We start from the raw sequence: 26,954 nt of genomic DNA, 5'->3' as shown, positions 1-26,954 counted from the left end.
TTTTATGGAGACTGTATAAAAGAGGTGGACAATATTTAAGTAAGTGTATATTTTTTCAATGACCTGTAATTTTTTGTTGACAAATTAAAAATAATAACACAACGAAAATATCATTATTGTACTAAAAAGTGTGATGTAACGGATTTATGTACCCAAGTTTTATACATTCATAATTAATTTAACCTAATCTCTTAGCGTTTTGAGAATAGGTATTAAATATCGCGTAAATACTCCATGTTCCCTTCTACTCACAAATAAAATAAGCACATTGCGATATTAAATTATAGTCTATCGAATGTTTACCGTAGAAAATCACTTCTATGTAACATACATACATTCCACTAAACTATAGCGAATTAAAGCATGACATTAAATTAATATATGAGCAGGTACTGAACACAGTCTGCGATCGTGCATTTCGTATTTGATAATCTAATATCACCGGTATTGCGACATCGTTTACGCATGTTCGTTACGAGAATTATGAATAACGTTTCGAAATAGAAAGCATGTCCAGATTTAGGACTGCGGCAGATCAGATCTGAAACGGCCCGTGTTGCAAAGGGTAAAGCGAGCGGATGCTAGAGGCGAATGCAATTGAACTCATAATGATAGAACTCAGTTTCCATTAAGCTCTAAGGTTGTGGTTATAAACGAAATCCGGAAAGTTATACACCTGAGTAAATATCTCATGTTATAAAATGACAAATGCCCTATATCTAACTGAATTTCATGACAGTAGTTTAATTGAGGCTCGACAAAGTTTTGGTGGTATCTTCAATAAATACCTACTCCTAAAATAAATACCCGTTAAATCATATTAAAGAGTGATTAGTCAGAGTCGTAAAGTCTGGAAATTGGCGAACCTGCAACATAAACAGCGACCAAAATAGATTTGCATAATTGTAAGTAAAATTATCAAATTGTCGTCACAGCATCGTGCGACCGCGAAGGACGATGACAGGCAAATTACGTGAATTACATAAATCTGTAACAAATCTAGGCTCATTTTCAACTTAGAATCCGGGAAGGACAGTTAAGGTAATATCTTATTTTCCGTAACAAAGGTACTAGACAGACGCAACTGGAAATAATTGAGATAATGTTGCTATTAGGCATGCTCCAAACAGAACTGTGTCAATTAAGGTGGATCGGGTGCTAGGCGATGCATAAACGTAGCTGCATTGACTACCTTACGCATGCGAATTTGATTAGTGAATAACAAGATATCTAATAAGAAGAGACTTAGCGTGAGGACATAAAATGTTCAGCCAATACCGAAAACGATGTAAACAAACATTGGCAAGTCACGCATGCATAAACACAGCGATTAGCAGCTGGCAAATCCACACGAATCACACGATACACATCCGTAAAGCTTCCAATTCGCAGTCTGTCGGCGTCCAAGCACCGCTAGCGCCGCGCCGTAAACATGAAAGTCATCCCAATCGCTGCGCGTGCTTGGTCGCTCTAACAAACCAGTATAAAAACGCTCTTCAATTCCACATATTAGTAACGGATTGCGAGTTCATGTCATTCGGGCTCGTGAATACTATAAAATTACACAGACAGTACCGAGAAAAACCCACACGATTCCTGTGTGACGAACACCACGTCAACTTCGTGTAGTCATGCCCTAAGCTGGGTGATGTCGTAGGCGACGCGCGTGCGCGGCATCCATACAGCCTCATCACGCCAATAGGCAATAATCGAAAACGTGGGAGTGACGTAGGCAAAAATCGTTGACCCTGCCAAGTCAGCGGAAGCAGACAATGCATCATAACGCTAAGTATGGTTAAGATAACGTGTCAAGGTGCAGCCAGATTAAATCAAGATAATTGGATAAAGGTAAATAATGATGTTTAGAGAACCATTAGCGGTGTTAAGTAACAGAAACAATATAAATAATAGACAGCTAAAATAATTGAAAATGCTACATTATTCAGTCCTCCTCGCAGTGTGTAACAACAGCAACATCATTTTGCGTATCAGCTCGGGTCGAATGTGCCATGCAAAACCATATACGGGGTGAATGTTGTTTTTGGGTCAGTCAGGGCAGCTACCAGATCCCGTGCTGCTACGAGAAAACAGTCTTAGGAAAAAGTATTCTTTATGGCTCTTTAGTACATCACCTTAAGCTGACCCCTAGGAAACTATTCATACTGGACAGGAATGGAATCGATTGGCATAAAAAATCACATGTGAAAAATAAGTTTTAATTTTCATAGAAATGGTCTGTGAATAGTTTTCCTCGATTTGTGGCTTTCCTTGCCCAAGCATTTTTTTTTTGGTCCCTTACAAGCTTTTGATACTCGAAATGAGATCATCAAAATAAAAGTTTGTCAAAAATGACGTTTTTTCCGCAGCTGAATGTTTATTCCAAAATCTGTAAACGTCAATCTTCATTAATTCGAAATCGAGGGAAGTTCTTCAAATACTGTTTTCACGCAGCAGCACGGGATCTGATAGCTACCCTCACTGACCCAAAACGAAAATCCATCTGTATATCAGAATGCGTTACGTTATACGTGACGACACAGAAAAGCTCGAATACAGGTATGTTGAAATAATACGTCATAGATGACGGGACGAGCCACAAACCGCAATGACATCATCTTCATCATCTGGAAACATTATATACAACGTCAGAGCATATCTAAACGGTGACAAAGAATTTGACAATGAACTTAGCACCGCTTGTACAAACAGATATGTGACTCAGAATAACAATTTTATCGTACTAGAACTTTTTATACACGATGACCACAAATGACTAAAAGACATATCCTATTTAGAAAACATTAATGAAAAGAGCAATCAGGATGTGACATTGACAACAATCTGATATAGTATCAAAGCGAGCAGCGACCCGGAACCGGAGTACGTGCAAACTTGCCTCACCGCCAAGATCCGGGACTTTGAAAAAAGGAATATGGTCAAAACGTGTCTAAGCTAAGCGAATTAAAAAGGAGAACAATATAAATCCAGTATACGCAGTTTATTTCTAAATGCACGACACGCAGACATCGTTAAACTGAAATATAATTTTACCAAAAATGTCTTTATATCTTTTTAGTTTTTTAACGAGTCTGTTAACGTTTGTAATGTTTAAGTCTCCAAAAGGTACGTTAGTAAGCACTCGTTATTCTTGTGTCAACTACTTACAGGAATCGTATTTCTGACATCATATCTAAGTCACCGGAATTAATACAAGCCTTTAAAGGTGACCCATTAAAATTAATGGCTACATCTTCCATGAAGCAAATGCAATCACAAATCGCCATACATGTTCCTCGATAAGATCACTAACATAAACGTAATAGTTTTTTTGTGCTAAGATATCTTAATGATTTTAAAATTACATTACTTAGTATATGATGCAAATACAAATAAGGATACGAAACAAATTATGAAGCCGGAATGAAGGCTCATCAATATTAAAACGTTGGAAATACGTAATAGAAATAGCGTTAGGTACTAAGAAATACAAAGACAATTATATAGAGAACAGAGCAATAGTCAGGTGGATCCTGGTGTACCTAATAACATATTCTGTGGGAACTAATAAATCTGCAGCTGACAAGGACGATCTTATTGTTTTGAATCGTCGAATGTGTGGGGTTTTTACGACGACTGCTGCGTAAATGCTCATTTGCATGATGGAGATGTCGCAATGAAAAATAGAAACACGAGGAACAATTATAATTATACCTTCGTTTTGAACAACGGTTTATACTTTACAGAAGGTATTACGTGACCGCACGAAAACCACAAATTCCGTTGGCTTTTTTTCTGACTACGGCAAATCCAAAAAGGAAGTTTCGATTTCAGTAGTCTATAGATAATTTGGATGTTCGTGAAATGATTATGTGTTTCCCACCGTAGCGTCGAAATTACTTAGCCATTTTTATTGAATGATATACTCAACAAACGCTTAACTTTTAACCGATTTTTAAAAAGGAGGGGAATACTATTAATATTACAGATTTTTTTTACTTGTAAAAATAATAAAAGCAAATGACTTAATTAAAAATAAGCAGAAGCTTAAGGAACAATTAATCAGGATACAAAGACAGGGTTAATAATACATAAGGCCCTTTTAGGAACTCATATATTTACGTCCAGATTTCTAGGTAATTCATGCAAAATTAATGTTTGTTACCAATTGCGGACGAAGGACCGTGAATCACGGCGCCGCGGCAGGTGTCCTTTTACGGACTCATCGTCTCGCCCACAATTCAACATAGTAATTTGTCGATTCGATGCGCATATTTCGTTACTCATTCTAGCAGTTCGAGACGCTCGTTTACAATTACACAAGACAAATCGTTTGCAGTTTGGAAGCGGAAGTGGTCAAGTGAATAAGAGTATTGCTGAGAAGCCTATTGAAATTAGAGGTCGTGAAACTGAACAGGATGTGGTTGAAAAGTTTTGGAAAAATATGTTTCCATGATGTAACTGAAACCACACGAAACCTAACAGCATTGGTTAAATCAAAATATACGCAAAATCTTATGAGGAAATCCAACTATAAATAAATCTGTGCTTTTGCCCTGGAAGTCTTCCTGTCTTGTACGTGTGTACATCATCCTTTGGCAACCTGCACGTCTATTGTTAGACAGATTATACAGGATTTCACTAAGGGCAAGATCGATCGTGACATACATATTCATCGTACGCGTTTGCCGGATGCTAATGTGTCGTTAATCCGAGGGCAATACCCATTGGAGAGCATTCTAAATTGATCGAGACGTATTCGTCAATTGTAAGGCCATTAAAAACAACAAAAATATTAAAGATGGAACGGCAATTAGAGAAACAATTCACAACGCTTTTGAATAATTACAAGAGCGTGAAAGTTGTCTAACAATTAAAAATTATAGTAGGTCACAGAGTTATTTTTCTTTATCAAGTATTTAAGAATAAGGCAATCATACTTCAACATTAGTAATTGTAGGTACGGTCAGGTAAATTGTTTGCTTAACACCCCTGCATACATATTTGTATCCAGGGGTACTAAGCTAATCTGTTTGCAGACTGTACATATAGGTAAAAAAGAAATAGTTGCGCCAATTTTATCACCAATAGAAATATTGAATTTCACGCCTTTCTCTAGTCTAATGGCACTAATAACCAGCTAAACTGTATTTTTACGGATAATAAGCTGCTGACACACGTAACATAAAAAAAATCCAAGTATATAAATATGAGTAAAGACCAGGAAGCTTTTCTTTCAACAACATTACGTATAGCAGATACACGTCAAGCTTTACCATTAACAAGGCGATTACTATTAAGATAAGTGTCGTTTTAGCCACTTCAAACCGTACGTGGTAATCAGCGGGCCGTTTGCAGCGCAAAATGTTCTATGCTCATTAAATATAAATACAGTGCTCGCGTTTAATATGATGTTTGCGCACGTGTTATGGCACAAATATGTGTAAAGATATACGTAGTGCTTACTTAAGATAACCACACTAAAGTCTTCTTAAACAATCGAGTTTCAGAACCTATACTCTTGTATGCCATTTTGCTCATTCATGCATATTTAATGTGTTAAATTATTAATTTCTCCTTATTTGGGGAATTTAAGAATACTTGAAGATAGCATCAAAGCAAATTGAAGCTGATTAAATCAAACACGAAAAATAATAACTGGTTCCTACATAATTTGGAAATGATGCTGTAATGACCGCATACCATAATATTGGTCACGTTGTAAAAAACAAAGAGCCAATGAATATATCCAATCTTCTTATAACAGACAACTTCCTACGTTCCTAAGCCCATGTTCGGGTAATTTTCTGAACCTGCAATTATATAATGACGTGTCAAAACAAAGTTTTAATTACAGTTAAATCAAAATGAACGAGCCAGGCCTTGTCAGCCCATGGGCGCAAAATGACTTCGTACAAAATGTGCGTGTAGAAAACTAGCACACTTCACCGCAATTATATGCCGTATCAATCAGTCCTAAGGTTACGTTTGCAAAAACTTTTTATATTAATTTACGTCTTTATTACTTTGATCCTATGTCGGTACCTGCTTTGATCAGATGGGGGCGTATAGGAAAATCATAATGAGTTGAGATTTCATTGCCATGTTTCATTTTGAAATATTAATTATGTACTTCACAACAATCACTGCAATATAAATTGCAGTGAGTTAAGCTAAAGCGCATACGTAAGGAATGTACGTCGACGTTGGTGGTGCCGTCCTACAGAAATCGTAATTATATGGGTTTAGATTTAGATAACTTGATATGACTTTATTATTAGGATAATATTCTTAGTAGGCATAAAAGCAAGCCACTGAGAAATAAATTCTAGGGAGGGTCCAAGGGAGGTATCCTTCTACAATTGTAACGTCGACGAAATAATTTCCACATTTTAGCAACATGGAATCGTTGAGGCTTTGGAAAAGGAAGTACCTACTTATTAGTCGCATGTTTGAATAATTCTCAGTTGTATTTAAATTGCAAACTGCATTTTAATACGGAATCTTGGCAGGACTCGCTGGCGCTGGCATAAAAAAGCATCCGTCTTTACAACAAACAAACGTACCTATTAAAGTCATTCGAGTTATAACGAGTTTGTATTACTTTGTATACCTATAGACTTTTGATGTAATTGAAATATAGCATTTTCAAATTTAATTTACCTCAAGTTGCAACGTTCTAGAGATGTTTTCATTATGCATTGACGTATGGTTGAGATCATAGTGGTATAATTACGATATTTATAAGATTATTAAGAAATCCCCGCTTGGGGGGTATGGTTTTTCTTTCATCCGGGTATTTACATACCAAGCTAAATGTTTTATTTACTTATTTTCTATTCGATTATTTTTCCGCAGTTTGTTTATTTTGATGACGGAATTGAATATCGAACCGAAAATGTTAGATTACATGCAAATTGGATTAAATATATCTCTCGTTACTTTTGATTATAGTGTTGCATTTTTGCAGGACAAAAGAATGTTAAGGATGAATGTTGATGGAAGGAGAGCGGATGGTATAGCCAAAAAAACGATGGATGTATTGTGTGAAAGAGGATATGAGAAAGAAAGGAGTGAGTACTGAGGTGACGAAAGATAAGATGTTGTGCCGCGCCACATAACGTGGGATAAGGGCAGGAAGAAGACTCGTAAGCAGCTACCTGGTAAGTGGTAACCTGTTTTACAGATTAGTATGTACATAGTTCCATACAATGTTGTCGTATTTACTTACAGCATGCGATGCTATTTTAAGGACCCAAACCTTTTTTTTTATAGTCTTTTTGGATATATTTTTTTCGAGAATTTTTCTGCTCAATAGGTACACCACGACCGAGGTTTAAATCCACAATTGTTGACCACCACACAGATATAAAGATTTAAATACCTAATAGCGTTCTCAGTGTTAGACAATAGATGTGGAACTAGAATGCAACCCTTTCCCGCGCAAAAAGGGGAGCGGCTAAGTTATTCGCAGCAGTCGCGACACAATGTGCGTGCATTTCTCAATTAACCGGCATCGAGCCTGTCGCAGGAATTCGTTATAAATAGAGCGACTAATACCGACAACTGAACGGAAACCTTTAGGCGAGTACTCAAGTGGTCGCATTCATCTAGAAACGAAGCGTGTGTTCTAGTTATTTGATTGCAATGAATTCGTATGCAGTGTAAATTTTCTCATAAATATTTCCTAGTACCTATAAATAAATAAGTATTTTCATTTTAATTACATTTCATATTTAGGTAAATACACGGATATGAATACTTTAGAATATGAACGTCAAAGTGCAAGAGTATCGTCAGACTTTTCGGGAGAAAATCCATGAATACAATCAATACTTGTATATTGTCGTAAAATTCGCACGTACTGAATTTGTTAACACGGGCATTTTTCTTTAGAACCAGTTCTATTTACAGCAGAAAAAGATAAAACCAATAAGAATTTATATCTCAAGTCATTTGTTTTCGTTACATATTCCGAACAAATTTATCGGACTCACATTGCTGCTTGCATACCAAGTCCCTTGAACTGAGTTCAAAATGAGAAAGACTAACAATTCACAAAGCTATGCCATTAAACCGTTTTACGTAAATATTTGCAATTCAAAGGGTCCATTTTGTGTCCAGTATAAATGTGAATGTAGGTGCTCATAGCCCAATGACTGGCACTGTACTAGAGAGATAATAGACAAGGGAGCCACGGCTTGTGAATAGATAAAAACAGCTGGCGGCGCCGGCGCCGCGTGCGCATGCCATGGACACAATGCGCTAGCGCATATCATGCGTGTGGTCAGCATAATACATATAGAACTAAATTTACTTTCAGAATTTAAGTACGCTTTTGGTAGTACCCAACTGACTACAAGATGTGAATTACTGTAAAGTGTAAGTAGCCGTAGTATAAAGACTGTTGTCTTATGTTTTTGTCTAATTTTCCTGAATGTTGCTACGTAGTATCCTTATCAGTCGCCAAATACGAGTAGATATTTCAGAATGTTGTTGTTCTATTACAGAAAAATTTATCTATTCATAAGTAATCCTAATAAGCAGTTTGTAAACATTGTCAGTCATCGAATTGCGTTTTTTTTTTCATGAATATGTTTACATCAACGAGATAATCAACTATTCAATCAAACAAAGAAACAAAAACTGATTGACTACGATGTCACACGTGAGTAGCCACCGCCGAAGCGTAAACTTGCTGACCATACGAAAAGTCATGGAAATTTCGAATTCAACCACAAATATAAATCCTATTCTAAAACGGATAAGGTGTGAAATCGATTGTCAGTATAGTCGTCAATTAATTAGCGATGCCGTACGCAAGATGCGCCGGAGTCTCGGTATGCGTACGCATTTTCAGCAAATTAAAAGTATGTTAAAAGTCTACACGATTTGCATACAGACGGCTAATGCATGCCAGACGATATTTATCTGCATTCATATGGTAATTTTATTAAAAATAGGCCCTTAAAAGCATACAATCTTGCTTTTTAAGTACCTACTATAAGCCATAACTAGAGAGACTTAATAGTATGTCTCTGGAGAAATTTGCTTTAACAGATTGACAATTAAAAATAACACGTGTGAATTTTTACTACGAGTATTTTGTCACAGATTATGTGATATTATGCAACATGTTCTCTGGAAGGCATAGAACATTTAACATGTGCGATAAGATCGCATGTCGTTAGGATTGCAAGTATGTAAAGGGTTACATATTTGCAATCGTAAATGTTGTGCCCTATTACAATTCAGCGAACAAATACATATTCATCAGACAAGCTTCATAAACTATTTTAATTAGTACGGACCATTAAAAATGATCACACTTAATTCCATCTAGAAAATAGCTTTTAACAGCTAGTATTTGTGGGGTCATAAAACGTTACAAGGAGACTCTATGAGCTGACAGGAAAACACAAACTAATCGGAGGTCTGGGACAAATAACAAGATTTTGGGAAAAAAGACCTAAGGTCGCTCAAACAAAATTCAGAACGGTCTAGTTACGATTTATCCCAAAAAATCAAAGAAACTTCTAGAAAGATAAAGATGATTCACCTCAGAGGTGGCTATAAGAGCTATCGAGCAATAAAACAGCCAAATCGGACTGTTAAACAGATCCGACAAGCTAAAACACTAGCTCGACTATTGTACGACCCAGTATTGACAGAATTCGAAGGTTGCTTGTAGTTGGACGACAAGACGTATGTAAAACTCGATTTTAATCAACTACTCGGTTCGAAGTTTTATATGGCCAATAATAGAGGTCATTTACCCGAAAAATATAAGTTCGTGAAACTTGACAAGTTCGCAAAAAAACATATGATATGGCAAGGAATTTATAATTGCGGCTGTAAGACGAAAAGTTTTATAACATAGTCAACAATGAAGTCGGACCTTTATATTAAAGAGTGCTTAGAGAAATGAGTATTGGCATTTATTAGATCCCATAACGGTCCTATGAAATGTTGGCCAGATTTAGCCAGCTGCCACTACTCAAAAAAAGTTTTGGCATGGTATGCTAATAATCAGGCCAATTACATACCCCGCGAGATGAATCCTTCGAATTGTCCCCAATTTCAATCTATCAAATACTATTGGGCAATCATGAAATAAAATTAAATAAGACTAGTCAAATTGACCAGGGTATCAATTCATTGCGATCTACAAGAAATCAACACGCCAAAAATGTCGACAAAAGTGTTGTGCAGAAAATGACGGGGGTCCATTATGAAAACAGTTCGTAATTATTAACATAACAGAGATTTTTTTTTTTAATTTATACATATTTGAAAGCTAAATACATTACTATTTAAAATTCACCATTCATAACTTTCTTATTTTATTAACTTAAAAAAATAACAATCTTCTAGTGCGTACCAATTCTATATGAACTATGCTTTATAATTAGTTTTGGAATGACGGCCACCGTTTTGAATTCGTGTTTGATCGTAAGAGGTAGTTCTAAAACTCGATTGTTGGATGTGGAAATAGTGAATATTTACTCACAGAGCACGCGACCATCGCTATCGCTGATAGGACGCGTTTACACTCACTGTATTTAGTATAAACTGCGGATACTCGAAAAACATGAACTGAACCTCGCTTTCATATCAGTCGTGTAAAAAAAGGAAGGCATAGAGTTAATGGAAACAATAATTTCTAAGTAGGTATAATTAACTAAACAAAATCAAACACGTTTTCAGGCCCACGTGTTTAGTGCACATTATCTTTGACGTGGGCAATTAACCAAACTGAATTAATTATACATAAATTAAAACGTCCAGAAATAGGTACGTAATACTAATTTTGACGTGTGAAATTGTCAATCAAGTTCACATGTTATTATTAAGGTTTACGGAGTAGAAATCGGTATATGTCATTATTTAATATCGGGCTTCCTCTCTCTGATGATGAAATGAGATTTGCGTGACAGCTTATTTTTATTTGGCGTCAGGATAATAATTTTTCACTACCGGCAGACCAACAATGTAAAAACTTAAGATCATCTGAATAAGAAAGCAATCTTTGGCTGGACCTAAAAAGGTAGAATTGTACGTATTTTCATGTTATTTTGAAGGTGTACACAGTACAAATCGATATGTCATTAATAATAGGATCCTTTTCTCAAAATGAGATCTGCGTGCCAGTTGGGGTACTATTTTTTCACCACCAGCAGTCCAACATTGAACAAACTTTGAACATAATCTGGATCATCCCATCACCTCCATCATTTTGGGGTTTTTTTTTAATATACTACGTCGGTGGCAAACAAGCATACGGCCCGCCTGATGGTAAGCAGTCTCCGTAGCCTATGTACGCCTGCAACTCCAGAGGAGTTACATGCGCGTTGCCGACCCTAAACCCGCCCCCCTCGTTGAGCTCTGGCAACCTTACTCACCGGCAGAAACACAACACTATGAGTAGGGTCTAGTGTTATTTGGCTGCTGTTTTCTGTAAGGTGGAGGTACTTCCCCAGTTGGGCTCTGCTCTAGATCTGGAATGTCATCCACTGGCTGTGCCCTACCACACAAAGCGAGATGACATTCACAATGCCCATACCTCTCTTTTGGACGTAGTTTAAGGACGTACCCGGGTCCGGGTATAAGAAAGGCGGCTTTGTCTGGAACTAAAAGACCTGAGTCGCTTCCTGTCTAGTTACTACTGTTACTAGTGACCAGGAATGACCACGGGCCAACATGACCCACTAAATACACATAAAACAATCGTATCTATTAGGTAAGTGAAAAGTCGTCGTTACATGACGTAACGGAGCCGATAGATCGTAACAAAACAGCACGCGATGTTGGTGTTGCATCAAAACTAGATAAACGAGATGATGGAGTTGATAAAAAAACGCTCAATAAAAATATCTACTAATAGTTAGTGACTGTTTGTTTGTATGAGCAAACTGCGATACGTATAATTAGTTTATTATAACATCGCTTAAGCTTGTGTATTACTGACGAAAGACAGAGTACTATAAATACAGTAAGGCAGGTATAATATAATATTTTATAACATAATAAACAATGGTTATAATAGAAGAATGTTGACAAAAACTACATGGAATCATAATAACTAATATGAAAATGAATAACTATAAAAAAAAAAATTAATAGTGTTTTTAAGGAACAAGGTAGCAACTAGGAAGAGCAGGTAAATCAGAGATTTCAAAAGAAGAAGAGAAGTCAAATAATTGCGATATTTTGAAAACTTTTCACGAAATAATTTGGAGAATATGATGCCATTAGATCAGGTACATCCGAATGTACACTTACGTCCAAAACAACTTTCAATAATGACATGTAGCTGTAGGTGTGTAATAGTTAATTATCGTGTCTCATAAGTCAATTTGAACACTCGGAAAGTATATTGTTTATTGTTATGAAAGTCACTGAAAATAAACAGCCATCTTTCAGCAAAATAATTACAACAGTAAAACGGTTTGGTCACTTGTGATTGGCGACAAATGGTGATTGTTGGTGTGGTTAGTTAAGGTACATCCACAACGTGGATAAGCTCAGACATTGAGGTCTCATGAGGGATAATTATATTTAATGTTACCTATGACAAAACTAGAAAATATTCAAACATACGCCTGAAAGTTTAGTTAGTAGAAGCTTCCAGAGCTCTACATCAACATGCCTAAGCTAATCATAATACCATTCTTATCTGTTAACGCTTTCTGAGAAATGGTTCACTCGTGTAATTGTCACATTAAGGTATCGATGGCGATGTTCATTAGAAATTTACTTAATTGCTGGCTCTCACGCGATGCATACAGGAAAAGGTTCAAATATATTATAATCTTTTGTAACATGTGTTCGAAGATCTATTACGTCAGAATATAACCCGCCAGTCAAATGTTATAATTCCCGGGCCGTGGATAGAACGAGAAGTAATGCGTTTATCTACAGAACACTTGCAATGGATTACTTAAATTCATTTATATTTACGCTTTCCTTTAAAAAAACATCCTATTGCTGCATTTAGGAAATATGAGCAAAGGGCGGGAACGTACAATAAGAACATCAGTCAGAAAGGCATGACGTTCAATATCCAAACTTCAATACAATACGAGCCCCATCCTGAAACAGAAGGAAAAAAACGCTTAAAGGAGTTTTTCTCAACTCCAATATCTGAGACACCATTGACAAACAACAAAAATGAACAATATTCTCACAGACGAAACCGCAGGCCACAACCTAAAGCACAATAAGACAGACACATCCGTCAGCGAGGAATGTTTAATGTCCATTGTTGGTGTGGCTGGTAATTATATTCGTATTAAAACTGTATCTCGTAAATAAGTCGATTTAGTTAAGAAAGGTGCTAGGCTATCATTAATCAGTGGCGAGATATAATCATTGTCTTTAGACAGCATTAGGCAATAGTTTAAGACAACGTTTAATAGAGATAGATACTCAACACTAAGCGGTTGAGTGTGAAAAAGATGTATTGATATTAATGAGATTTGAGTACCGTGGAAGAACATCAGGATTCTACTTTTTACCCAGGGATTCTACAAGGGGATGACGTGGTAAATTAACAATCATCTGCAATTTCTTTTGTCTCAGAAATTGTAATTTCTCTTGAGTAAATTTAATAAACTTATTTTACATTTTTGAGTGTATATGTAAGATACATATATTAAGGGAAAGGAATCATACGCATAGGAGGAAACGAAAACAACCTCAATATATTGTAATGAAGAGATAGAAAAGAATATTTTGTAGATACGAATGCATGCGTATGTACTTTAATACAAGACAATTGACAGACAAATGTAGAAACGATCTCACAATGCAAACAAAAGGACAATTTGTTCGCAAGTGTCAAAGAGCAAATAAGAAATTTAGCAGACAATTACCATTTAAGAGATACTCAATTAAGCGTAAAAGTTGCGAAATAACGACGCTGTAAGAGTTGCGAACATTGTGTGACGATTGTCACCGGGTGAAATTTCTCGGCAGTATGTTGTGACGGGGAAAGCGTAAAAACTGTCATAATGAAGTGCCTTCTCAGCTGTTTAACTAACTGCCAATATAAAGATGATTAATGGTGTGTAAATTTGTTTTGTACTGCCGCTATGAAGAATATTGCCTCGTGATAAATGATACGTTTTTATAACCTACTGTTTCAGTTATAACGAATGTATATGCTAGAAATCTACGAATTACAATTTAGTATTTACTTTTCGTTTGGCAATTGCAGAATTTGTGATCACTTTTAGTTGAAATAATGTTACTTACATCTTATATCCTGTTCTTTTAGAGAGGCATGTAATGTTAATTTGTTGATTGTTTACATTAATTAAAATACCAAAAAGAGTAACATTAAAAGTAACGTTTATTCAACTTGTTTTGAAACTAATTCTTGTCTTGATTCTGACAAACATTAAAACTCTACTTGGTCTCATTTAAAAATACATCCACATCCATACATATCCGAATAGAAAACAAGACAATAAAAATTATTTTTAGTATTTTGACACAACACATTCACTGCTAGGGCGAGCTACGCGCTACGAGTGTAGCCGATAACCATATTTTCCGCCTCGTATCGAAAAGCGCCTACGAACAGAGAACTCGCCTAGCGGGTCGCTGGCAGTAAATGTGTGATAAAACCTCGTGAGTTTGTGAGCATAATCAGAGGCACGTAAAAAAACGACAAATTGTAAACAAGTCAGGTCATTAGCCATGTCAGGAACTGTCAAAACCAACATCGAATTGCGTCTCAAGGTCGTTACAAATTTTAAAGTACCTATACCTCACTAAATAGGCAGGGGCGGATTAAGAAGGCGCGGGGCCCTTAGCACAATAGCTCGCGGGGCCCCCCTGGTTTGAAAAAAAAAATGATTAAGTGCGAGTCGGATTCGCACCCCGAGGATTCAGTACCATCACAACATTTTTACGATGTCTTAATTTTTGTCCACTCGTTCTCTATTAGTTTTTAACATGTTATGCAGTGTATTTTTTAGGGTTTCGTAGTCACCTAGAAACTCTTATATAAGCAGTTTCACCATGTCCGTCTGTCCGAGGGTTTGCTCCGTGATCTTTAGTGCTAGATAGCTGTAATTTGGCATGGATACATAAATCATGCATTGCGACAGAACGGGTAAAATAAAAACTATAAAAAAAATTAGGATACCTCTCGTACAAAATGTTTTTACTTTGATATTTTTTTGCTTTGACCCTGTAGTGTGGCGTATGGTTGGATAAGCTCTTTCGAAACGAATAATGGTCTCCAAAAACCTTTTTTTAAATAAAGTTATTATTTTCGGAAATAATCGCTCCGAAAGAAAAAAAAATGTAGGGAGGAATTTCGATCTTTTTATTTTTTTACTAATACATTTTAAAAGAGCCTAATCTTAATGAAGTTGTGTTATTTTCGATTTTGCCAAATTTTGACAAATGGTCAAAAAAATAGTTTGCAGATGGTTTGCAGGTTTTGAAAACAACTTACGAGTATTACAAGTTAAAGCATGTAGGGATACTGTTTAACATCAAGATTATTAAGTTTAATAAAAGCTTGTAAAAATAGGTGAAAAGTGAGTCAGACCTAAGAAGTGGGAACTAATGGCTAAGTGAGCCAAAAAACAAGCCCGAAGGCTGAGCCCCACGAGCTGAATATCCGGACCGATCGGACCACCCGATTTCGTAGCGTTCCCGTGCGAAACCGAAGGCCAAGCTGCAGGAAAGCAGAGTCTAGAATGAAATCAATGCCAGAGTGTGAACGAGGCCGTAGGCCGAGCTCCGTATAAGGGTGGAGGCCCGGAGCGTTCAATCACGGCGCGCCACCATGCAAAGACTGAATTGTAGGAGAACAGAGTTTGGAATTGATCTCGGCTTGCCTGCTGCTCGGCCTTAGTTCTTGCTCGAAAGTGCGACTTGCTGGGATGCTTTGTGTATCGGGCCCTATGTAGGGCTTTACATCCGGCTTATGCGAATGCAAAGCCCTGCATAGAGGCCCCGCTGTTTTCTTTTTATAACATTTTGACAATTAGATCATATGTATCACGGCTTTGCAGCAACTCGGCATATTTTGGGCCCGGCCAGCCGTAGAGGAGCGCGTCCTTTGGCCTACTACGGGCTCAAAGCTGATCATCATTAGGCATTAGCTGTAAGGTGCAATTTGTTATTTGAAATAATAATTAGTAAATAAATCATCCTTCCTTGCTTTTCACTAATATGTTTTTAAACACAGTATCTTCTTTTGTTCGTTTCCGAGCTCTGCTGTTTCCTGCAGCTTAGCCATGCACAAAAGTTTGCACCTTCCCTAACACTCTGCACCTTCGGTATTATGCTAAACTCTGCTCTAGGTCTTTGCGTAAGCCTAAAAAAATCTTTAAATTTGGTATCGTTGTAAAGAAAAATAGACAGGATAATAACAATTAATAATAATTGATCAATATTGTTACTGAGTTACGAAAAAAAATACATTGTAAATAAAATGTGGTGGTACAGGATCCGCGGAGTGCGAGTTCTACTTGGCCGGTTCCGCGTGCCGAAATCGCATGGTCAGGGTCGGAGCGCGGGGCCCCCCTTAGGCGCGGGGCCCTTAGCATATGCTTTTTCTGCTGTTCGGTTAATCCGCCACTGTAAATAGGTACTCTAATCCAAACCGCACTCGGCAGATGCTGTTAAGCGAAATCACGATTCCAGTGTTTCGTATTGAATTGTAGTTTCACTTTTGTGCTAGGCTAGACGCAGAAGAAAGCTGTCAACTGGCGCGAGACAGTGTCATACAAATAGTATCATAGTCTCATAATAAATTTAAGTCACATTGTGGCAATATAAACTTGCAAATACACATACAAAACATAGTATTATGTAAAATCTCAGGACATTATATTTATGACATCAACGATACAAATCATTATACCTATGACCAATCTAATCGCAATTAAATACAAGACGCAAGTAAATTACCTGAGGTAAATGTTATCAGAGAAGTCAATTACAGTGCATTTAAGTTAATACGTCGAAGGCACGTCATAATAGGTGTCTACAATAATTGATAGTGTATATACCGACCTACCTCAAGATTTGCCACCATTAGCATAAATGCAACTTTTTTTTTGAAGACCGTTCAAACCCATGCAATGTTTAATTAACTCAACGAGGCAGAGCGTGTGAAAACTTCAACGCGCCGGATGTTTCTATGCAAAACGCCGAACATTACCATTGCTAGCCTCAAGGAACCACCAATGTATCTGTGATTTCAAGATTCATAACCACTATGCGTAAACTAAACAGTATTTACACCAGTTCGCTTGAGCGTTTAACTCGCCTAGGCTTGGTAAGTCGTAGTAATCAACACCGCAGTTCTATTGTATGCGGATTTTTTAAACGACGTCCAATGAAGTTGATTGTGACGCACTAAGAAATCTGCTTATTTACATGTAAAACAAAACCTTTTATGTAATGTTATTGTACTAACGGCTTAGAACCTAGGCTAACACTAACACGACAGCTTTTTGTCTCTATCCGCTTATATATGCAGTTTGTTAGCTAACCACACGCAAGATAATACGCCCTGTTTAGCAAAACGATATAGCATCTTGCATATCGCATAAACAAAAGGTATTTATAAGGCGTTGGCAATGCTTAAATTCCTCATAAAATATGGCACGATATATTTTGTTGCGACAACAAAACAACAATATAATATCGATCGTTCATAGTGTTCGGACATCCAGGAGATACTATCGTCTGTCCGTCAAACAAGTGGGTTGATGAGTTAGGCAACAATATTAATAAGTAAAACGAGACCAGTAGATGACGTGGCCCGGATAAGTAGGTGCAGATGCTTAAAACAAAGATACAAGATAGACACTCGATGTTGCGTTTGCAGTAAATTACATGGTAAATTATAATTAGAGAACAATTAAAGATATCAAAATTAGTCTTGATATCCAATTTGGAGCAAATAGAAAGAACTACTTAACATTTTTATAATAAACAGTTTTCAACCTGTTTTCATCATCTTCTGGTGACCTTAACAAGGTTGTTAGTTCATTTTGGGGGTGCCACGCTGCATAGTGCATATTGCTTATCTTGGTGGTAGTAGATTTATCTAATTGCACTTTAATGTTATTAGTGTTATTACCGTAATTAGTTGGCAATATACCTATTCTAGAACTCGATTGATTACCCACTGCTGTGTAATAAAAGCGATCTGCCATTTAAAATAACATTAATAATTTCATGCTTAAAAGCTTTGATGTTTTTTTTGATAACACAAACGACTCAATTAAAAAAGGTAATGTTTCTGCGCATCTTCAGTTTTTTTGTAAGTATCATAATTAAGTGGGAATATCAGTCTTAGCGATGTTAGGTTTTTCCTGTCTATGGTGTATAGTTTTTTGCATACACCATAGACGGGAAAAATATATTGTCTCGATATTATCTCCGATTGTAAATAACATAATAAATAACAATTGACTAAAAAGGAGAAGAGATTCAAACAAATTACTATTGTATTGAATTGTGCATTACTCATGTAAAAGTTAAGACTAAAGTTGTTTTAAATATGGATAGTGCAGTCTAATAATATATCAACATACATTTAAAACTTTCGCATTTTGAACACATATTGTATTATATTTATAACCGGACCTCGACCAGTAAAACTTGTGTCGAAACGTCGGTAAATAAAGGTAACAAAATCGATTCGCGATAGAGCCGGTTATCAATATGATTTAACATGAACATACAATTCATTTTCCGCAACGTTGATATATTTAAGATAGCTTTAACTTTTTGTTTGACAGGAGAGAAGATATTGACCTACTTTAGTAATTACTAAGAGACAAAGTGATATACTAATGTCCGGTACTGTGGTACAGTCAAGTGTAAAAATATGGGTGTACACATCTTACTCAAAAATACGTCCTATAGCATCTTATTCCAATGTAATAAGAGCTAGTACCATATGAGACGATTCTTTCGATACATATATTTGCACTTGACTGTACACATCGGACTGAAGATAAGAATACGCAATGTAATTAACGAAACGTTTTAAAAGAGTTAATTAAAAAGAGATTTGAATATTTGAGATAACTTAAGCTATGGATAATTTTATAAACGGAACGAAAAGAATATTTCCACAGAAACATTTAAAACAATGCGGAAGAACTAAGAAAGTTTTCCCACGATTATTGCGTAAAAATTCGGTGTACAAATTAAAATAAGTAAGCGACAATAGCATAGTATTGTTTACATAATACACAATACAAACAGTAATATTGCGCAATTTCTTGCGCAACTTTAAACTGGTTGATTAGGTAAACAAGTCATTGAAGTCGTCTAAATTACGATGTTTTAAAAATCAATAATTAGCTGTGCACGCCATGCGAAATAGTAAGATGCACCCACCACGTTGGTCATACATATTGTAACACGGTGTGACAATATGTGGCTTCTATCAGAGAAAGGTCCTTATGTATATGGAGCATAAGGACCTATTAGGCATGTAACGCCATATATATTAATCAAAATAGCCTACACATTTTGGTTGAGAATTAAAGCCAATGCGTCAGTTAAGGATAATTGTAAAAAAGCGATATGTATACAATTACATTACCAAAATGACATTTCGTCAAGAACGAATAACCTGTGAAACTTTGCAAAAAATCTCTATTGTCAAATAAGATCTGTGGATACCAGTTTCAAATTACTACTTATAACATGGATTTGCTATTATAAAATTAACTGTAATACATTTGTCACCCTCTAAAAATAAAGAATTGAAGAATGAACTTTTCGTCATATTGTATTATAGCTTGGCAACGAACATACGTATTCTCGGAGACAATAAAAATCAATCACAAAACAAGTGAACGTGTTATGACTCAAAACTTTTCGGAATGATAAATATAGAGTGATGAGATCGTTGCAGACTTGTCTTGGTTCTCACTCTAGAATGATTGTCCTTAGTGTCATGACATTTGACAGATGTCAGGGACATATTAAACAAAAATAAGGTTTTGTTATTGTGCAATGAAAACGTCATCGACATGACAGTTATTTTGCAATCTTTGCATATTTGATTGTGCAGTTTCATCGAAACTCCATATACTTTCAGATCCTCCGACTACTAGAACAGAGTTCGAAACTGAGCTAGCAAGATTGATATTATGATATGATATGAGAAGTAAATACAATTAACATTGTATACATACCAGTAGATAAGGCATTCATAGAATTCGATATACACCGGTTTTCCTCTTACTAACGAATAACACCTGAAGGAAAAATTATAAAACAACAACGCCACAGATGTAAATGGCACGAAATAATAGTAGAGGTACAAATACACATAAATAAAAAAACTAGAAAGAGGCTCCACATTTTCAAGTCGATTAAAAAGAAACTAGTTTCCCTATGAGCCATACAACTCGTTTGAAGCAATTTGCCCTCGTCGATCGATGCACGACCTTGCAAGGTCATGCGCAGCCAGGCGTTGCGCTTGCGATGCAGTATGCTAATCTTCTTTAAATACCATCGCGAAACCTGTTGCACGGTTAAATACTAAATAGTATATATTTAAACCCTATCACCTGTACTAAATGTATTTTATACCTATGATGACGAAATAATAAATGAATAAAAAATATATCGTCGCCTAGTACCCATAGTACAAGCTTTGCTTATTTTGGGTCTAGGTCGATCTGAATAAGATTGTCCCTAAATATTCATTTATTTATTTAATACGCAACCACTGTAATGCCGCAGTTTTTGACAAACCTCAACTCCCTTTCGCAATGCACCTGCTAGCCTGCTACACCTACACGGCCGCTCAATGCACTTCTGCACCGACAGGTTGCTAAGTTGCGATTGCCCAACGCCGATCATTGTGAGAATAGCTTTATTCATTGTGCATAAACACATTCAATTCATGCATCAAATAAATGCTACTCTATTGTTTGGTTTGTGCGAATGTTGATTTCAATTTAGTAACTTCGTTAAGTTCACAGTGTGGAATAATGGAATAATTTATAGATTGCAAATTGGCCCAGAGTTTCGTACCGCCCCGAAGTATTTTACACCCTTTAGTACAAGCACTTAGTACAACAACGTGCCGGTATTAAAAAAAGTGTATCTTTGAAATTTAACATCCTTTAGTACAAGCACTTATATGTATAGTAGGTACAGTACAGAACAGTAGCGTGCCGGTACTAGAATTGAAAAAAAAAAAACATCTTATATTGTCTTTAAAATTGGGAAACCTGAATATTTCTAATGTGGTTGGTTCCTCGCAATGTTTGCAAACCCCTGAACTAAATGTAGGTAAGTCAATGAACATTTAAAGTAAGAATAATTGCTCATAAAAGCATAATTAGAAATTTTGTAACATTTGCATAAACATGTCAGCATGCTTTTAGTATTTACGACAATTAAGCAATTGTATCAATAAACTAGATGAGAGATAGAGTACTAGAGCTGTCACAAACGTCACTAATACCTCGAAAACCACAATATTGGTTGAGCTTACATTTAACGTCTTTGTATTTGTTAAGGTCCAGTTGCCATCGCATATATCGGAACGGCCAAGGACCTCCCTAATATTTGAAAATGCTTATAGGCAAGGTGCATGTTCAGATATTTTTGAGCCCCTCGGCCGCTGCGATATATCTGATGGCGACTGTCCAACCGGCCTTGTTACAATTGGTAACTATAATTACTCAAACTATTACGATATAGGAAATAATACCATAATATATAGTTGGTTAAAAAAACTTGGCATATAATGTAACACATTGAAAAGTCGTGAGCAAACATTCCCCAAACCAGCGATATAATGGGTCTGGCTAGAACAAAGCCGCGCGTGTTAGACATGAGGAAGTATTGAGACACGCCTAGCTAGCGGACAAGCCAACTGAAATGTTTTAAGAGGTATTAATATGAGGTAAAGCCGGACTCTTAGTGTCCTGAGTTTAATCTATAATGTATGGAAATGTTAACCATTATATTGTAAGTAAACTCGGAGGCCTAGCAAAGATGACCATCGTTGGTACAAAACACGAATCGAAATTTAAATAACGTATGGAAATAGTCACGTGACTTCGTAGCATCTGTCATCCTGATACGATTTATGAATTTCGTTTGGCATTTGTTCATGTACGATTGTGATCTTGGCTATTAGGCCCTCAGCCGGTCTAGCACATGATTGGCGCGACAGTATCTCGCAGCGAGATAGACTACCCGTCCCTCTTTAATTAACATAGTTAGAAAAAGACGATAAGCCGAGACGCAGGAGCCCAATGTGGTGGACAGACCAAATTCGCTCAGCCCTTTATGTGACGCTCCACGGTGCCCTACATTCGGCGACAGACAGAAAGAGGTGGCAAAGAGAAGATGTTCCCTAGAAGTGGCCACGACCCTCAGTGATGAGGAAACCAATGCAAGGAGGAGAAAAAGATGGGTAGTCAATCATTTGCTAGGCCTATATAAAATACTTAAACCAACATATATAACATGGTAACAACACACTTTTTTTTTTTAATGAATACTCTACAACGTTATGAAAGAAACCATACTGGTGTTGTGAACTGAGACAAATCAAGTGTTGTCGGACTTGTCGATCAGAATGGGTCAGTCGGCAATTTGACCTTTGCTCGACATTTTGGAAGTTATATGACCATTGTTTTGGTGCTTAATAGAAGATAAGCCATCTAAAATTTCTTGTACACGTGAACAGTATTTACAAAACTCTTTTAACATTTTTGTATACTTAAGAAAGGACAAGTTAATTTCCGACGAGTGTTGTATGACAAAACACTAAAATTTGCAACGATTTCAACAGATTGCGAGCAGATTTATAAACTTCGGTCTGACACCTGGACGATTACTTGTTTTTACGATCACGGATTTACATCAGGATATATTTATTTGTACCTGACTTAATAAATTATAGTTTCCCAATGAAAAACTAAAACCGCAAGCTAGATGCTTTTTCTGCATCAAGATTACGGTGAAGAACAATGATTCAATAGATGTATGATATGTTCAAATAAGGATATATCTGATAATTAATAAGAGTTTCCTTCGTAGTGGCGCCCACAAGACCTTTGGCCGCCACTTTCCTAGCCTTGGTGCCTACAATCCGAGATAATGATTCATTGAACGTTAAGTTAAATGACTAACAAGACAAACTAGGCAGCAATCGGTAATAGTAAGGATTTGCTCAAGTGAATGTTTACGTTCAAAGAACTATTGACAAATGGAGGAGGCTATGTTTAGACTAGAAACAAAATGCATTTCATTACCGTAAAACTGTCCAGGGCTGAAACTCTGGTCCACGAGTTTAATACTTAAGAACATTTACATATACATACCAAGCTTTTTTGGTACCTATCGTCTTAGTTTTTCCTTCCAATTATAAGCATATTTTGCCCTAGAACTACGACATTCAAATAATAGTCACACTTGATCGATGATATTTGGCTTTACGGTACTAAACTTTACAAGTATTTAAAAAACAACAAAGTATAACGCATCAGCTCATTTGACTGATGTAGGTAATTATAGATATAGATCTTATCGACAACAGAAAAAGGGTTTGGGCTTAATGTATTGGAGGTTTAAGTATTACTTAGTTAAGGATTTAATGAGATGAGATGGACGTGTGTAGAACACTGATTTAACCCTTTAACGGTCAGACGAGTATCAGAAATTACGGAAAATTGAACCCTGTCATTTTTAAATGAAGTTTATAATCATTGTTATAAGGTGGTCATTATTGCCATATAAAATCAAAGTTTGCCCGTTAAAGGGTTAATTGCGTATAATTAAGCTTCAAAATTACCTTCGACGTTTCGAGGACGGCATTGTCCCCGTAGTCTCGCAGACTGTCGAAGATTTTTAAGTTTACGCGTAGGAGTAGTTGTAGGATTATTTTCGGTTGTGGAAGTAACTTAATAATAACACCGTTTATTAAAGACAACATAGGCCCAACACATAACAATGTAAAAGACATAATTTAAAATAAATATGTAAATTAAAATCAGTGCAGCAATTCAAAAATATTTGAACATTTATAAAAAGAACACAGACATGGCAAAAACCTTTAGTTAAAAATAATAAGTTATTTAAAATTCGAATAAAATTATTATAGAATCATTGACTAATAAAAATACATACTTAAAAATACGTACAAATAGGTTGTACGAGTAATATTAATTCACGAGTAATATTAATTAAATCAGTAAGTTATTTCTTTAACTTGTATGTAAAGTTGTCTAAATATTAAAGCATTAAGATAATGACTTCACCTACCTAAAAAAACCGACTTCGTGCCAAACTTAGCCCAATATTAATACATAAAACTGTCACACAATGTCAGCCAGAGCCGTGTCAAAACGCGGTCCCACATGCAAAGGCTACGACAACCACGAGCGAGCAAGGTCGATGAGAATTGTCTTTCAAATACCATGGGTCCATGACCAACGCGCTTGGCGTTAAGTGTATCATGGCATTCATGGCGCAACGAAATTTACTGAGCGGGTAAACTGAAGCCCCATTTAGACGGCTCAAGAATTTTCATGCTTTATTCGATACATTGCTACCTCTTTTAAAAATGGCTTCCATCACATTCATGATGAATTCATCAAGCTCATCCTCACTTCTTAGATACATGGCACACCAAGAATAAGCGGGCATCTCGCTCGTTTCTTCCTAGAACGTGCTGAGGTATTTTTTGCTCTACGACATGGGATTCTTCAAGAAGCGAGTATTTAGGGTTCTCAAGGGTCAGCAACGCTTAAGTGGCTCCTATGATGTTGCTTATGTCCATGGGCGACGATAACCGCTTCTCATCAGGCGCCTCGATTGCTGACTATACAATAACATAAAAAATGGAATTCCAATTTCAAGTGTGCTCGTTGAGCATGACGTTGTTCGGTAGTTGCTTAGTGATAGCTGTACTTTACAAATAGCCACGCTGGATTGCCTGGTGGTAACTAAAGGATGGTTAAACGCGTTTCAAGACTAATTCTTCATCTGCACACTTTGGTTAGTTCACTGCATGAATAAGCTATCAATAATACACTTTAAACAACACTGATGAGTAAAAAAACAAAAAAATTGTTGAGACGATTTCGCCATTTTGAAGTTCAACTATTCAGTCGATCGGCCAAATACCGTAATGTAACAAAAATCTTATTCAAGTTCTTGCACCGTCTAAATGGTGCTTTATATCATATGTATACTCCACAATGTTAAACTATTTGTAAACCTTATTACAAAGACATAAAGTTCACCGATGGTCACTCAAAAGTGTTGCTAGTTGTTCTCAAGAGCAATGAATACGGGTCATTTTCTATGGAAATATCAATGTGAATGACGTTTTTTAATGCATTGGAGTGTAGAAAGGCTACAACCAGCCATTATCAGCCAAAGCTGGTTCTTTAATAAAAGTAGCTATAGTGAAATAAGTCCACTGATAACCGGAAGAGCCAGTGTTTTCAGTATTTATCATTCTTAATCCGTAAGTATTTGCCAAAATAAAAGTTATACTATAAAATTCTGCACAACGCAGGTTAATGTCTAAAGCTAAAATTATCATGGAATATCTAAATTTGAATAAACGATTTTCACAAAATTAAAAAGGGTTTTTGTATATATGTTACACGGAGGCTCTTCTATGCATTAAAATAAATCTTATATTTTTTTAAATAAACTCAATAGCATCGATAAAAAAAAATAACCTGTTACCCCAATTTAAACAACAGAACAGTAAGTTATAGTATTAAGAATGCCGTTCCCCGGAGTTTAAAATGCACGAACATCAAAAGACCTTCGTAAAACCCAACACCCATTCAACGGATATTGCGACGGATAGAAAACTTCACAATTTTACAATGTAACTAAAACTGAGGTCAAAAAAGCTATATCAATAAATCACAAGTATAATTACGGGCCAAATAAAACCGTAAAACTGTGAACTTGCTCGTGCATGTCACGATTTCTAGCGCCACCGAGTTTGTGGGCCAACGAAAGTCGTTGCCTTCGCAAAATGCAAAGATATGTCACGCATGCGTAATTTTGACCCTTATTTAACACAAATACTGCGCATGTTGTCTCGGAGTCAAGATTTTAAAGGAGAATTTAGAGACAAATAAGTTTTCTAAACCAATTATCGGAAATATCAGAAATTTCTCTCTGCGCTTCTTTTGAATGTGCACAAAGGCAACCAAACAACAGCATCCAAATATAGATCTATATACATTCAATAATGGTAGTCCAAACAGCTTGCAAAATCTCCATTGAATATAGAGAAGATCAAGATCAGTGCGGTGCGGTGTGGCATCGGCATTGCGATCGCCATATTGAGAGAAGGCTGACCGGCGCCGGAGCATCCGAATCGGTCAAGTTCACGGCGCGCGCGGCGCATCGGTTGCGTAGTGTCGCCGTCTAATGCCAAACGTATTGGGGGAACTATTTCTTACATAATGATTCACATCTGAGCATCGAGCTTTTTCGGAATCAAATTATGCCTGATACTTACAATGGCCGACGGTTTGCAAGAAAAGAAATTTTGCCGTAAAACTTAGCTGGTCAAAAATGTAAAAGGATTAAAGCAATTTTTAATGTTTTGAGCTATCAATAAAATTTTAGTTAAAGCAACTGTATTATTCAAATTTAATGTATTCAATAGTAGTTATCTGAACTAAATTTGTATAGACTAAAGACTCTTCTATGTCAAAAGCAAATCATAGAAAGTAACAAGAAGCAAACAATGAAGTAAATAGTAACTCATTCTTTTTTTTTTGCTGGTTTTTGCTAATGCTTTCTCAAAATAAATGACTCTTTTTTAGCGTCATAGGTTTTATGCTAAACACTGTAGATGATTAGAACTCATTGTTTTATAGAAATTCATTCTGCTAATTGTTGCTTCATAAGAGTACTTATTTGGTTCCCACATTGACAATGGGGAAGACCAAGAA

The 26,954-nt window shown here is 36.3% G+C and overlaps 1 protein-coding gene across 3 annotated transcripts in view; it reads right to left on the bottom strand.

The window, feature by feature from the left end:
* The window catches only part of LOC133525047 (N-alpha-acetyltransferase 15, NatA auxiliary subunit-like), a 100,468-nt gene that overhangs the window by 35,168 nt on the left and 38,346 nt on the right, over positions 1-26,954 (bottom strand). The window contains exon 1 of one of the 3 annotated variants that reach the window (XM_061861268.1): positions 20,190-20,487. The exons of the other annotated variants lie outside the window; for them this stretch is intronic. Coding sequence (XP_061717252.1) covers positions 20,190-20,208 — 19 coding nt within the window. The 5' untranslated portion in view covers positions 20,209-20,487. Of the gene's footprint in view, positions 1-20,189; positions 20,488-26,954 lie in introns of those variants that run through there. 3 annotated transcript variants of the gene reach the window in all.

This window comes from Cydia pomonella, chromosome 14, assembly GCF_033807575.1.
Source record: "Cydia pomonella isolate Wapato2018A chromosome 14, ilCydPomo1, whole genome shotgun sequence".
Lineage (NCBI taxonomy): Eukaryota > Metazoa > Arthropoda > Insecta > Lepidoptera > Tortricidae > Cydia > Cydia pomonella.
The sequence above is the reverse complement of the archived record's forward strand: the minus strand, read 5'-3'. Positions and strand labels throughout refer to the sequence as shown.